The sequence below is a fragment of the Lepidochelys olivacea genome (assembly GCF_965140295.1).
Source record: "Lepidochelys olivacea isolate rLepOli2 genome assembly, chromosome: 3".
In the NCBI taxonomy this organism is placed as follows: domain Eukaryota; kingdom Metazoa; phylum Chordata; order Testudines; family Cheloniidae; genus Lepidochelys; species Lepidochelys olivacea.
The window spans coordinates 90,542,464-90,557,399 of NC_140413.1; the positions used below are offsets into that span (position 1 = coordinate 90,542,464).

The 14,936-nt window shown below is 41.9% G+C and overlaps 1 protein-coding gene across 1 annotated transcript in view; it reads left to right on the top strand.

Moving 5' to 3' along the window:
* RFX6 (regulatory factor X6) overlaps positions 1-14,684 on the top strand; it is a 54,155-nt gene extending 39,471 nt beyond the window's left edge. Inside the window, exons 14-19 of the mRNA XM_084622319.1 lie at positions 1,803-1,920; positions 3,153-3,275; positions 4,953-5,162; positions 7,332-7,844; positions 11,078-11,296; positions 14,147-14,684. Coding sequence (XP_084478445.1) covers positions 1,803-1,920; positions 3,153-3,275; positions 4,953-5,162; positions 7,332-7,844; positions 11,078-11,296; positions 14,147-14,322 — 1,359 coding nt within the window. The 3' untranslated portion in view covers positions 14,323-14,684. The remainder of the gene's footprint in view (positions 1-1,802; positions 1,921-3,152; positions 3,276-4,952; positions 5,163-7,331; positions 7,845-11,077; positions 11,297-14,146) is intronic.
* Positions 14,685-14,936: the final 252 nt, after the last annotated feature.

A 14,936-nucleotide genomic window follows, 5' to 3' on the forward strand; every position in this document is an offset into this window, starting at 1 on the left:
TAGGTCCCTCTGTATCCTACCCCTACCCTCCAGCGTATCTACCTCTCCTCCCAGTTTGGTGTCATCTGCAAACTTGATGAGGGTGCAATCCATGCCATCCTCCAGATCATTAATGAAGATATTGAACAAAACTGGCCCGAGGACCGACCCTTGGGGCATTCCACTTGATACCGGCTGCCAACTAGACGTGGATCCATTGATCACTACCCGTTGAGCCCGACAATCTAGTCAGCTTTCTATCCACCTTATAGTCCATTCATTCAGCCCATACTTCTTTAACTTGCTGGCAAGAATACTGTGGGAGATTGTGTCAAAAGCTTTGCTAAAGTCAAGGAACAACACGTCCACTGCTTTCCCCTCATCCACAGAGCCAGTTATCTCGTCATAATTGTTGATCCTTGACCATCTTGGCTAATAGCCATTGATGGATTTATCTCCATGAACTTAGCTAATTCTTTTTTGAACTCAGTTATAGTTTTTACCTTCACAACATCCCCTGGCAAAGATCTCCACAGGTTGACTGTGTGTTGTGTGAAGAAGTACTTCCTTTTGTTTGTTTTAATCCTGCTGCTTATTAATGTCATTGAGTGACCCCAGATTCTTGTGTTATGTGAAGGGGTAAATAACACTTCCTTATGCTGTTCCATACTCTTAATTGTTTTTGTTGCCCTTCTCTGTGCCTTTTCCAATTCTAATATATCTTTTTTGAGACAGGGCGACCAGAACTACACAAAGTAATCAAGGTGTGGGCGTATCATGGATTTATAAAGCAGCATTATGATATTTACTGTCTTACATACACAAATGCACAACTCCCACTGATTTAAGTGAGGTTTCAGAACTCTTCTCTGAAGGCAGAATTTGACTGTTACAATCTAAAATGTGATGTGGGATATTCTTTTAGACAATCAGTGATAAACAAAGCAGGCAGAAAAGATAGGAGATCATCCCCCTTTAGCATCTATTATGTAATACGATACAAAGGCAAGCAGGTATGTCTTCCAGGGTTGTTTTCCCAGGGTTAGTTAAAAACAAACCCAACCAATAGTCCCCCATAGGAGTCGAGATTAGTTGAGTCAGAGCTAATCATTTACAGAACATGTAATCCTCCCATTGCCCTCTACCTTCTGTTCATGTTAAAGTGCAGTCACTGTCAAATTCACAACACCGCTTCTTTCTGTTTGCAAAAGTGACAGGTTATAATGTTAGCACATGAAGCAAAGCCCTGTCAGGGTGAAGTGACAACAATGAGCCGCTAGTATTAAAAGCCCCAGTGTTAGGATACTAGATTTCCCATTTTGTTGTTTGACAAGCGAGATGGCCCACTGAATAGTATACATATGAAGTTTAAGCACAGGGATCATCAGTTCCAGCTCTTTGTTTGTAGGTGGCATAATACAGTGCAAAGAGTTTTTTCCTCTCTACCTATACATGTGTAGAGCGGTATTACTATCTTGAGTACTAGGACAGGAGCCCAGCAGAAAAACCATCCAGCTCACAGCCAAAAGGGAAAGCAGCCTGCCTCATTGGAGGCCTGGCTGGGTCCCCAGCCTGCTTGCACTAGCGAGAGCGCGCACTAATCCTTTCTGAAGTACCAAGTATGTGCACTGCAGAGCGTGTGTCATGCAGCCAAACTGTCCTGCCAGACTGCCCAAGATATCCTGTGAACTGCCAAGCAGACACCACTCTCCTGTCTCCCCTGCTGTGTTGTGTGGCCACGTGCACAGGCTGAATAAGATTCCCGACAAGTAGGAGTCAACATAATTTACTTATAGATTCCTCTTTCTTCCTTTCTCTTTTAGGCAAGCAAACAAAATGGGAGGTCACTGAAGAAGAGAGCTCAAGATTTCCTTCTCAAATGGAGCTTTTTTGGTGCCCGAGTGATGCATAATCTCACCCTAAACAACGCATCAAGTTTTGGTACCCTTGGCTTTATAAAACCCCTCCTTTATGAACTACCTGCTTGGAACTCTATCCAGACTTCCCAAACATATGGAATTGTCTTCTGGCGAATGTTTCTCTGACCAGAGCCCAAACAATTATTCTATATACATTGCCAACTGCATTTTTAAAGAACATTCTTAGCAGTAATTAGTTGGTACCCTAGGATTAATGTCAATTTTTAAAGGTTTGATATTTCTTTGTCATTTTTGAGTTAGTGCTAGGAGTTAATTTCCCAACATATAAAATGGGGAGAATGATACTGGCCTTTGTAAAGTACTGAGATCTAAATAACAATAATAATACCACAAATAATAATGATTAAATGTGCTATGTAAGAACAAGGTAATATTATGATTATTTAACTTGGCAATAAAATACACAATCATATTTCCCAAGAAAAGAGGTCCAGATAAGTGATTTTAAATAAGAATAATACATCTGAATCAGTTTGGCAAAAATAATTGTTTTTCACATCAAGCCGTTTTACCAGGAATTTAACAAAATATCTTTATGGTTTAGCTCTGGGATAATGGACATCACACACATCATCCTGCTCCTATTTGTTTTAAGATTTCAAGTTCACACTTCATATACTTTGAAGCTTTTAACATTTTAGTGTCCTTTAGACACTTTAGAAACGTCCTTTAGAAACTGATATTTGTAAATTAGAAATTTTTTCAGCACAAATTACAGTTAGCGCATCATTTCTCAACTGATCTCTGTATTGGAAGTTACATTTTTATTTTTCATTCAAATGATATTTGAAAAGGCTGTAGTGGGAGATCTGGTTTGAATGTGTTGTTTCCTTGAAATCAACTCCAGGACTCTGTGGACCATTGTCTGGTTATTTAGTACAAGACAAACAGAAATAGAGCAGAGTCAGGCTCATTCTAGCGGAGTGCAGCCTTATCTACCTCCAGTGTGTGCCCTCTTCATGTATAAAGCATGTCTCACTTTCATCAGTATTTTTCTTTGATGTAATTAGTGGCCAAATAGCCTACAGGATAGTAAACATATTGAGCTAGGTGGGCCAGTGCAAACAGAGATTAGAGCGAGAAGTTAGGCACTATTCCTTGTTGGTCTTGGCAGGTCATTTAAAGTCCAACAATTATTTGTTTGTTTCACTTGCTTCTTGTAAAGTGTTGAGAGATGGTCACAAAGATAATTTCTCGTTACACTCTCTCTTCTCTCCCTCCACCCCCACCAAGGTTCTTTTCATTTGATCCGTATGCTACTAGATGAGTACATCCTGCTAGCCATGGAGACCCAGTTCAACAATGACAAAGAACAAGAACTCCAGAATCTATTGGACAAGTATATGAAGAATTTGGGTAACTTGATTGTTACATTTGATTCCTTTTGTTTTTATTTATTTATTTAAGCCCAGACCGTGAAAAGACGTATGCACATACTTAACTTTTAAGTACATGAGTAGTCTCGCTGACTCCAGTTGGACTACCCATATGCTTAAAGTTAAGGTCTTTACAGGACTGGAGCCGTATTTCACCTTTAGGGTACATGTACACAGCAATTAAACACCCACAGCTGGCCCGGGTCAGCTGACTTTGGCTTGCAGGGCTCCGACTGTAGCGCTGGAAAATTGCTATGTAGACGTTTGGGCTCAGACTGGAGCCCAAACTCTAGGACCCCGCAAAGGGGGAGGGTGCCAGAACCCAGGCTCCAGCCCAAGCCTAAAATATCTATTCAGCAATTTTTAGCTCCACATCCCGAACCACACAAGCCTGAGTCAGCTGACCCACGCCAGCTGCGGCCATGTTGCAGGTCTTTTATTCCAGTGTAAATGTATCCTTGGTGAAGTATTAATATGAGCAAAGGCACAACAGGAATTTTAAAAGAGCATTTTAAGCATTTCCAGCTATCATTCTACTTTAACCTTGACACTTTTATCATACTCCAGGCACTTTGCTGTGAGGTGAATAAAGCTCAGTTAAAGCTCAAGAAATTGTATTTGGACCAAATTCAAGTCTCATTTACACCATATAAATCCAGAGACCTGGGCTCAATGGAGTTGCTTTGGATTTACACCAGTCTAAATTAAATCAGTCTTCAGCTTTTCGTTTCTTAATGGTCAAATTCTGCTCTTTAATACAAGCAGTTCCCATTGATTTAATCTGAGGGGGAAATTGGCCTTTTATTATTAATTATTATTATTATTATTATTCAGCTTTACAGAGTTTTGTGCTATGAAAAATTTGCATTCAACTTGGGGACTCGAGTGGGACTTGAGGACCTGAAGTGAAATCCTGGCTTCATTGAAGACAATGGCAAAACTCCCATTGACTTCACTGGCGCCAGGTTTTCACCCAGGGTGAGCAATGAACTTGAGAAGTACTGAAAAGAACAAGTACGTTTTGCCAGGCAACACTGTAAAATGTATGAGTTTTATGGGCTTTTGAGCTCCCCTCCTCCACCCTTCATATGATTAAGGATTAAATGTTATAAGCCTAATTCATTCCTGGTGTAACTCAATTGACTTCATGGCTGGAGTGTTTCCACTTACTTTAATGACATTTCCAGAGGGATACATTTGACCCAAATGATTACCGGTATTGCTTCATTTATGAGCAGTTCTTCTGTTATGATCTAGGTCTATGGACATAGAACACAATGGAAGGCGTTTGAGCAGGGAAGGGGAAGACTAGAGTGACACTAATAAAGTTGCATATGTTGACTAAGTCAAATTTGGAGGCTTTGTAGGATTTTTGTTTTAAAATAAGTGATCAAACAATGTTAATGAATCACTAACAGGCCCCTTGTATTCTCATCAGCTGGTTCACATGCTGATGTATACGGACAGTGAGTTTACATGCTATATATGCATACAACCACAATCAAGAATGCATCCCATGAAGTGAGCTATAGCTCACGAAAGCTTATGCTCAGATAAATTGGTTAGTCTCTAAGGTGCCACAAGTCCTCCTGTTCTTTTTGTGGATACAGACTAACACGGCTGCTACTCTGAAAAGAATTTTCTTATACTTTTCCAGATGCAAGTAAAGCTGCCTTTACCGCATCACCAAGCTCTTGCTTCCTCGCAAACCGCAACAAAGCTGCTACCCTTCCTAGTGACACTTCAGTCAAAAATGAGTGCCTTGCAGAGCAAACGTATGTGTCATTGTCAGCCAACCAGCACAGCAGTTTATATTCTGGTTTGAACCCCTTCTCCACTGGGGACAGTGAAAATATGCAGCTAACAGGTATTAATCGGTTTTTAAGCATATAGAAAATAATAGGTAATAAGGAATAGCCAACATGGATTTGTCAAGAACAAATCATGGCAAACCAACCTAATTTCCTTCTTTGACAGGGTTATTTGCTTTGACAGGGTTATTAGATAAGAGGAAATCTGTAGCCATTATATATCTTGATTTTAGTAAGGCTTTTGACACATTCCATGTGACATTCTCATAACCGCATGTGGTCTATATGAAATTACTATGAGCTGGTTGAAAGACCATACTCAAAGACACAGGTGCTGACTTTTGTTTTTCCCGCTGGGTGCTCCACCCCTACTTTCCCCCAAGGACCTGGTCCTGCTGGGCCTCTTCCCTTGAGGTGCCGCCCTCGCTCCGCCTCTTCCCTCCCCCACTCCACCCCTTCCCCTGACGACTCCACCCCCTCCCCCGATGTCCCCCTGCCCACAGTTCGCTCATCTTGACCCTCTCCCACAAGTGCCTCCCACCAGCCCCTCCCCGATTGACAGCCAGCCCTGGGGCCCACCGAACAGCTGATTGATGGCCAGCCCTAGGGCCACAGAACCACAATGGCTGGTTGGTGCTGAGCATCCACTATTTTTTCCCGCATGTGCTTGAGCCCCAGAGCACCCACAGAGTCAGCACTTTTGCTCAAAGAGTAGTTATCAGTGGTTTACTGTCAGACTCAGAGGACTTATCAAGTGGGGTCCTGCAAGGGTCTTTCCTGGATCCAGTGCTATTCAATATTTTCATTAATGACTTGGACAATGAAGTGGATAGTACGCTTATAAAATTTGTGAATTACAGCTAGCAGGGAGGGGTTGCTAGCATTTTGGAAGACAGGATTACGAATTGGTCCGACTTCATCAATGTGAAATTCATAAAGACAAGTGCAAAGTACTTCACACAGAAAGAAAAAATATCAATCACACAACTTCAAAACGGGGAATAACTCTAATAGCTCTAAATTATCTAGGGTTATAATGGATCACAAACTCAATATGAGTCAACTCTGTATTGACTGGCGTGTCATATATAAGACACAGGAGGTAATTGCTCTGCTCTATTCTGTACTGGTGAGGCCTCAGCTGGAGTAATGTGTCCAGTTCTGAGCACCACACTTCAGGAAAGAGGTGGACAAATTGGTGAGAATCCAGAGGAAAGCTACAAAATGATAAAAGGTTTAGAAAACCTGAATTTTGAGGAAAGGTTAAAAAAGACAGGCATGTTTTAGTCTTGAAAAAAAAGTAAACTAAGGATTGACCTGAGAACAGTCTTCAAAATTGTGAAGGGCTGTTATAAAGAGGACAGGGGTCAATTGTTTTCCATGTCCACTGAAGGAAAGATAAAAAGTAATTGGCTCAATCTGCCTGCAGCAAGGGACATTTAGATTAGATATTAGGAAAAACTTTCTAACTATAAGGATAGGTAAACGTTGGAATAGGCTTCCAAGGGAGGTTGTGGAGATTTTTATTGGAGGTTTTTAAAAGCAGGTTAGACACACGCCTGTGAGGGATTGTCTTGTACACTTGGTCCTGCTTCAGCTCTGGGTGCTGGGTTAGATGACCTCTCAAGGGCCCTTCCAGCCCTCCGTTTCTGTGATTCTATGCATCAGTATCTTCTCTTTACTGATATAATTGCTCTTTTTAGTCTATAGTTACTAAAGGGGGAATAACAGTGTGTAAACTTTATGTAATCAACTGGTGATTGTGTTATGGGTCCCCCCTAAGAGGATATGAGTTGTTACAGTCACTAGCTGCAGAGCATTTGCCCTGGAGCTGGAGCTGCTCATGCTTTTAGCTCTAGAGTTCCCCAGTTCAGTCCTGGTATGTTAGCCAGTAGAGGGTGGCTGTCACATTAAGTGGAAGCACATCTGTAGATTTGTGGACCTCAGATGCTCAGGAGGAACTTCCTTTGAGCAGTGGATAGAAGCATCATTGCTTCAAACATTTGAGGTCCACAGCAGTTTGAATACCAGAGGTGCCCCCCTCCTCCATTGAATGTGGTGGCTGCCATGTTGGCCAGCACACCAGAGATTGAACTGAGGGCCCACAGATCCTCTACACACTCACCACTGTATTATATTTACAGTTTTAGAAAAACCCACTCTAGTCAGCATCTGAGAATATCACAGCATGAACTCTACCAAACACTAATGTTTGTTTCTTTCAGGTCAGCTGGAGCTCTCTCAAAGCACTGGTCATCTGATGACTCCACCCATTTCCCCAGCCATGGCCAATCGAGGAAGTGTTATCAACCAGGGCCCAATGGCTGGGAGACCGCCAAGTGTAGGCCCAGTGTTATCCACACATTCACACTGCTCTTCCTATTCAGAGCCCCTTTACCAGACTTTGTCACAAACCAATCAGAGCTATTATGGAAGCAATTCCAATTACCAGGCCATGTTCAGGCCCCAGACCCCTACCCCTTCAGGAGTTTATCACCACAGGGCAGAGCACAGTCGATTCGCAGCCTTGAGTGAGCAGCAGTTCTCCAGAGACTACTTCAGTAGCAGTTGTGCTGTGTCTCCATACAATCCCAGGTCTCCCTCCAACTACGGTCCCTCCTCGACTACACAGGACACACACAATATGCAGTTTTTGAACACTGGGAGCTTCAATTTCCTGGGCAATTCAGTGTCTGCTGCCTGTCCAGGAGCAACATATCCCCCTAATGCTTCCAATGGTATTAATCTTTATAATCATCTTCTTTTCTCTCGGATTATCTATTCATACCCAGAGGCAATACTTGCTCTTTGTCTTTTGCACATAAGGTGTTCTTCAATTCCTGTCCACAACTTCAATCCTCCTGTGCACCCTGGCTGGTTGCCACTGCTTTGATGACACAAAGCAACTGTAAAGCCAGTGTAACTAGCTACTTGAGGATTGATTTCCCTATTCCTACTGCCCTGGGGGATACCCGGGTGGCACAGAGTGCCTTAGCAGCTCCTGTGCTAACCTCCCTCTAGCAGAGTTGGCCTGTCGAGCATAAAGGGAGTAAAAGACCCATGTCTCTGTGCTTCAGCAATCTCCATTGCTGGAAGAGCCCCTTCGGCAGCTGGTATCAAATGGAGCAACCCTCAAGTTGCTCTTCTTAATACCAGGACAAGTCCCATGGCCAGCTTGCCCCTAGGCGAGGGTAGCAAAACAAAAGTGGCTTAAAGCACAGCTTGGTTGCAATTCAGGATTTTGGTCCTAGTGTGGATTGCTGTGAACTTAAAACAGTGGCCATGTCCCACCCCAGAGATGTGGTCGGTGAAATGATTCCTATTGGGACTGTGACTTGTAGATCAGTTTATGAAGTGCTTTCGGGTCCTTCAGGATGAAAGGCACAGTACATATGCAATACCATTATAATTAGAATTTTCTTCTCTTGTATTTTTTTCTTGGCCATCCATTTCAAAATCTGTTTACTATTATGGGTCAAATTTTCAAAAGCACAGAATTGAATTAGGGATATGAAGCTGAGTAGATGCTCCTCTGACTACTTGATTGTGGCTGAGATAGGTTTGACTCTGACTTTACATTGAAAGATTCACTCTGTGCCAAAATCTTGGGCAAGTTTTTAGATTCTCTTCCCTCTTCATTGCACATAGATAATGCCTTAGTGTTTAATAAGCTGTGTGCCAAGGAATTCACTAAGAACTACATACTGTAGCTAGTTAGGGAAAACTTAAAAGAAGTGGATTTTACATATTGGATTTATTGTAGCATAATCACTACAACCAGTGACTTGTAGCTAATTTATATTAGTTCTATAAATAATCCTTGTTTAGTTTTTCCTATACATATTCAAGAGAACACAACAAGGATAAATAGAAAATGAAGAAGTCGTGTTTGGAACTAGATCCAGATATTTGAGCTAGGGTTTGAAGTTTGAATTGAAGGCCATATAAAAGTTAGTGTTTTGCTTTGCATTCCACTGTACCAAATTCTTGTAAGAGTGGCTGTTCTAGTTAGGTTTTCTCTCCAGCATGACAGGAACCCAGAAAATTGGCCCCTTCTGGTTTTGGAGCTGACCTGGAACAATGAATTTCAACTTAGAGATGCTAATCCTAGACTACCTAAAATCCAGTGGGTTCAGCTGCAAGCGTTTGGTTTTGACCCATCTCTGATGATAATCATTTTTGCTCTTCAAGAGCATGATCTGTCAGCAGTTCTCAAAGCACTTTACTAGCATTAATTAATTGAAATCTCACAGCGCCCCTGGGAAGTATTATTCCCTCCATTTGACAGATGGGGAAACAGAGGCACAGAGGGGTAATGGATTTCCCATGGTCGCGCTGCTAGGCACTAACAGAGATGGCTGTAGAACCCAGATCTTCTGACTCCCGGTCATGCAGTTAAGCCACTAGAGCAACCTTTCTTTTTCATAAAAAGAAAAGGAGGACTTGTGGCACCTTAGAGACTAACCAATTTATTTGAGCATAAGCTTTCGTGAGCTACAGCTCACTTCATTGGATGCATACCGTGGAAACTGCAGCAGACTTTATATATACACAGAGAATATGAAACAATACCTCCTCCCACCCCACTGTCCTGCTGGTAATAGCTTATCTAAAGTGATCATCAGGTGGGCCATTTCCAGCACAAATCCAGGTCTTCTCACCCTCCACCCCCCCACACAAATTCACTCTCCTGCTGGTGACAGCCCATCCAAAGTGACACCTCTCTACACAATGTGCATGATAATCAAATTGGGCCATTTCCTGCACAAATCCAGGTTCTCTCACCCCCTCACCCCCCTCCAAAAACCACACACACAAACTCACTCTCCTGCTGGTAATAGCTCATCCAAAGTGACCACTCTCCCTACAATGTGCGCCATTTCCAGCACAAATTCAGGTTCTCACCCCCCACCCCCATACACACACAAACTCACTCTCCTGCTGGTAATAGCTCATCCAAAGTGACCATTCTCCCTACAATGTGCATGGTAATCAAGGTGGGCCATGTCCAGCACAAATCCAGGCTTTCTCACCCCCCCCCCTTTTTTTTTTCCAGGGACACACACACACACACAAACTCACTCTCCTGCTGGCAATAGCTCATCCAAACTGACCACTCTCCAAGTTTAAATCCAAGTTAAACCAGAACGTCTGGGGGGGGGGGGGTAGGAAAAAACAAGGGGAAATAGGCTACCTTGCATAATGACTTAGCCACTCCCAGTCTCTATTTAAGCCTAAATTAATAGTATCCAATTTGCAAATGAATTCCAATTCAGCAGTTTCTCGCTGGAGTCTGGATTTGAAGTTTTTTTTGTTTTAAGATAGCGACCTTCATGTCTGTGATTGCGTGACCAGAGAGATTGAAGTGTTCTCCGACTGGTTTATGAATGTTATAATTCTTGACATCTGATTTGTGTCCATTTATTCTTTTACGTAGAGACTGTCCAGTTTGACCAATGTAAATGGCAGAGGGGCATTGCTGGCACATGATGGCATATATCACATTGGTGGATGTGCAGGTGAACGAGCCTCTGATAGTGTGGCTGATGTTATTAGGCCCTGTGATTGTGTAGAGAGTTGTCACTTTGAATGGGCTATTACCAGCAGGAGAGAGAATTTGTGTGTGTGTGGGCGGGGGTGGAGGGTGAGAAAACCTGGATTTGTGCTGGAAATGGCCCAACCTGATGATCACTTTAGATAAGCTATTACCAGCAGGACAGTGGGGTGGGAGGAGGTATTGTTTCATATTCTCTGTGTGTATATAAAGTCTGCTGCAGTTTCCACGGTATGCATCCGATGAAGTGAGCTGTAGCTCATGAAAGCTCATGCTCAAATAAATTGGTTAGTCTCTAAGGTGCCACAAGTACTCCTTTTCTTTTTGCGAATACAGACTAACACGGCTGTTACTCTGAAACCTTTCTTTTTTATGTAGTTATTTTATTTACTTTTTTGTTTTTTCTCCTGTCAATAGGATACTATGGAAACAACATAAACTACCCAGAATCCCACAGACTTGGCTCAATGGTGGATCAGCATGTTTCTGTAATCAGTAGTGTAAGCAGCATTCGACCACTGCCGCCATACAATGACATTCATGACCCACTCAACATCTTAGATGACAATGGAAGAAAACAGACAGGCTCATACTATACAGATTCCTCATCTTCAATAGTCTGTCGGACCCCCATAAGTAAGTACCTCTGATGATCAAGCAAGCACTATGAACCTGGTAACACCTTAATACAGTGTAGTCTAAACACCTTTGCCAAATCTTGTAGTCCTTACTTAAGGCAAAATATTCACTGATGTCAGTGAGTTTTACCAGAGTGAGAACTGTGTGATCCCAAGGTGGTTGGAAAGGTAAATATTAAGAATAAAGGACTAGTTCATCCCTCTTTAACTCCATGGAAGTCAGCTGCATTATACTAGACCCTTATTTTGATTCAATATTATTAATGGGGTCAGAAGAACTGCAAGGAAGATGTAAATCACAGCATAATTAGGCTCTATATACATAATATGTATTTGCTTCTAGACCTCAGCTATTTGATTTCTTTTCCCCACTTTTCTGCTTATCTTGTGCAATAAACAGGCAAAAGAGGCAAGAATAATGTCTTCTATTTTAGACAGCTCATGTGTAGAGCTGGTCAGGAATTTTTCAACAAAACTTTTTTTGGTCCAAAAATGCCAGCTGGGAGAAACTGAAACTGTTCAAGCTTCAATGAATCTCCCAACTCAAAAAGAGAAGGTTAAGGAGTGACTTGATTACAGTCTATAAGTATCTACATGGGGAATAAATACTTAATAATGGACTCTTCAATTTAGTAGAGAAAGATATATATAACACAATTCAACAGCTGGAAGTTGAATCTAGACAAATTCAGACTGGAAATAAAGGGTAAATTTTTAATGCTGAGAGTCATTAACCACTGGAACAATTTACCCAGGGTTGTGATGGATTCTCACCGACAATGTTTAAATCAAGATTGGATGTTTTTCTGAAAACTGTGCATTGGGAATTATTCTGGGGAAGTTCTATGGCCTGCGTTGTACAGGAGGTCAGATTAAATTATCATAGTAGTCCCTTCTGGCCTTGGAATCTATGAATTTATGAATTCACATGACAATAACACAAACACTGGGGGGGAGGAGAGTTTTTAAATTGCCAAAATATCCAGTTTTGACATTTGAAACAAAAAGTTTGAGGTTTCTGAGTCGAAATAACTTTTCATTTAGAAATGTTGGTTATTTAGACTTTAAAAAAGGTTTTAAAGGTGGGCGGGGGAAGACTGACATTCAGACAAAATATTTTGACGTTATCACGATGAAATGTTTTCATTCACCCAAACTGTAAAATATTTCTGCCAGTTCTTGGAAAATTTCTGCGATTTTGATTTTTTGTCACGATTCAGGATGGGAATTTTTTTCAGAATCTCAAAAATGCTCACAGAACAGGGCATTTGTTTTCAGCTCAGCCTGAATCACATCTCACTTGCACTCTACTAGATCATGCCTTTTCTTGGAGTTTCCAAACCACTGAAGCCTGAGTCTTGATAACTTGCTACTGGTGATGTTCCCTTTTTTTAACGGTTAATGGTTAGCAATTTTCAAGACTTAGCAATGTTGAAATGCTCAGGGCTATCCTCCACATGTGGTTGAATATGATCGCCCCAGCTCTCTTTCTGGCTCCTCCTTGCCCACTTTCTCCAAGAGATTTGCATCTGTCTTCTAGTTAAACTAGTTTTGACTAAAAGGGCCACGCTCTTGAAATATGCAAAAAATTGTGTGGAACTGTACACTAATTCTGTGGCTGCACATGCCAGTCAGGTATCCCTGTTGGCAAATCTGAAAACATTTAATCTGCTATTGGCACATACAGTCTCCTGATTGTGAGAACAATCATGCTAATAAGTGTGAGCAACAATTTGGGCAAGACAGTCAGACTAAAAATGATTCCCCAAATCTACGAATGGACAGCTGCCCACTCATCCTGCCACTTAACTGTGCCCTTGTTCTTTTCCTTGCAATAACGTCTTAAAGAGCTGTATTCACCTGTGCCAGTCATAAAGAAATCCCCAAACAGTGTTTAACTATGGTTCTTCTGGAGACTTCCAAATAGCCACTGCTGGCTGGCTGGCTGGCTTCTTTAAGAGAAACTTCAGCAGCGAAAAAACACTCTAGGGATTGTCCTCATCAAGAGCCTTTTGTGTCCTGGGATGATATTTGCCAGGTGGAAGGCTTGATTTTTTACACCTAGAGGCAGTGGTGCAGTCTGAGGTTTGGTCAACACTATTAACATATGTTGGTATAACTACGTTGCTCAGGGGTGTGACTTTGCCACGTTGCAGTTGTATTGACCAAATTCCTGGTGTAGACACACTATGTTGACGGGAAGACTTCTCCGGTTAACTTAGCTACCACCTTTCAGGGAGGTGGAGTACCTACCCTGACAGGAGAACCTTTCCCATTGGTGCCAAACTCCTGGTGTAGACACACTATGTTGACGGGAAGACTTCTCCAGTTAACTTAGCTACCACCTTTCAGGGAGGTGGAGTACCCACCCTGACAGGAGAACCTTTCCCATTGGTGCAGTTAGCGTCTTCACTAAGCGTTACAGCAACGTACCTGCACTGGTGCAGGGCTGTAAGTGTAGACAAGCCTTAAGAATCAATACTGGAATGACTGATGCTTGATGGGGGAGGAGGAGGAATAGCAAACCTGCTTCATTTTGCACACCTTGTGTTAGAGATGGCCTCCTGCTGTGAAGTTCAGCTGGATTTGTAACATCCTAAAAATTCAGAGATGTTCCTTCAGATCTGGGATTTTAGATTATCCCTTTAGAAAGAGAGGAGCCATTTGGGAAATTCATATCTGAATCCAGAATGGGTTCAGATTTCAGCCCCCCTGCCCTCCCCATTACCTGTGTTTAGGGAGATGGCATGTCTGAATACAGGCCTGTACCTAATTAAAGTAAACTGTAGATTAAGATAGAGAGAATCGAACAGACAACGTGCAGTGATAGTTACCTTTCTTTTCACAGCTTCTAATATGCAAACTGCAATAGCTGCATCCTCCTCCCAGTGCATGTACGGAACATCTAACCAGTATCCCTCTCAGGAAACGCTGGACTCCCATGGGCAGCCCAACAGAGAGATGGTGCCATCTTTACCACCAATCACCACGGTCTTCATGGGAGCGGCTGCTGGAGACACCTGAATTAGGAGAGGCATTTTATTTTTTTACACTTATTTTCCAGTTCTAGCCTCTGGTGGTTTTGTTAGTTGTCAAAGCCCATCAATGACTGGGATGAAAAAGTATTAAAAACTGGTCTTAAGGAACCCAGCATGAAGATATTAACACCCACACAGAAAACAAGCTGTAGTCAGATTGTGCCCTGCCCATGAGTTGCTCAGAAATTGTCAGCATCAATGCCGTTCTGAAGTCATAACTTCAGGCTGAGCAGAAAGAACCAACGATTCTTGCAGACATGACTTGGCTGTGAAGAGATGATTTTTCCCATTTTTAATTTATTAAATACACTGTTTCAGTCTTTCACGTAAACCTTTTTTGTATAAAAATTGTTTATTTAATGCCTGTGATGCTTGTTATTTATTAGGATTGCAGAGTCACTGTTTACTTTCTCTTGTTTGACAAATAGTCAAATGTATGTGTTCTACCTCCTATGGAAATGTTTACAAGGTCAATTTTTTATGGCTTCAAATCAATCTAAATCAAAATTCTTAAGTTTTCTACTGTTGTGCATTAAAATGTCAATTTTGAATGCTTAGTGCCTTATGCTCCTACTTATGTTAAAGTCAGAGTCCACAAGA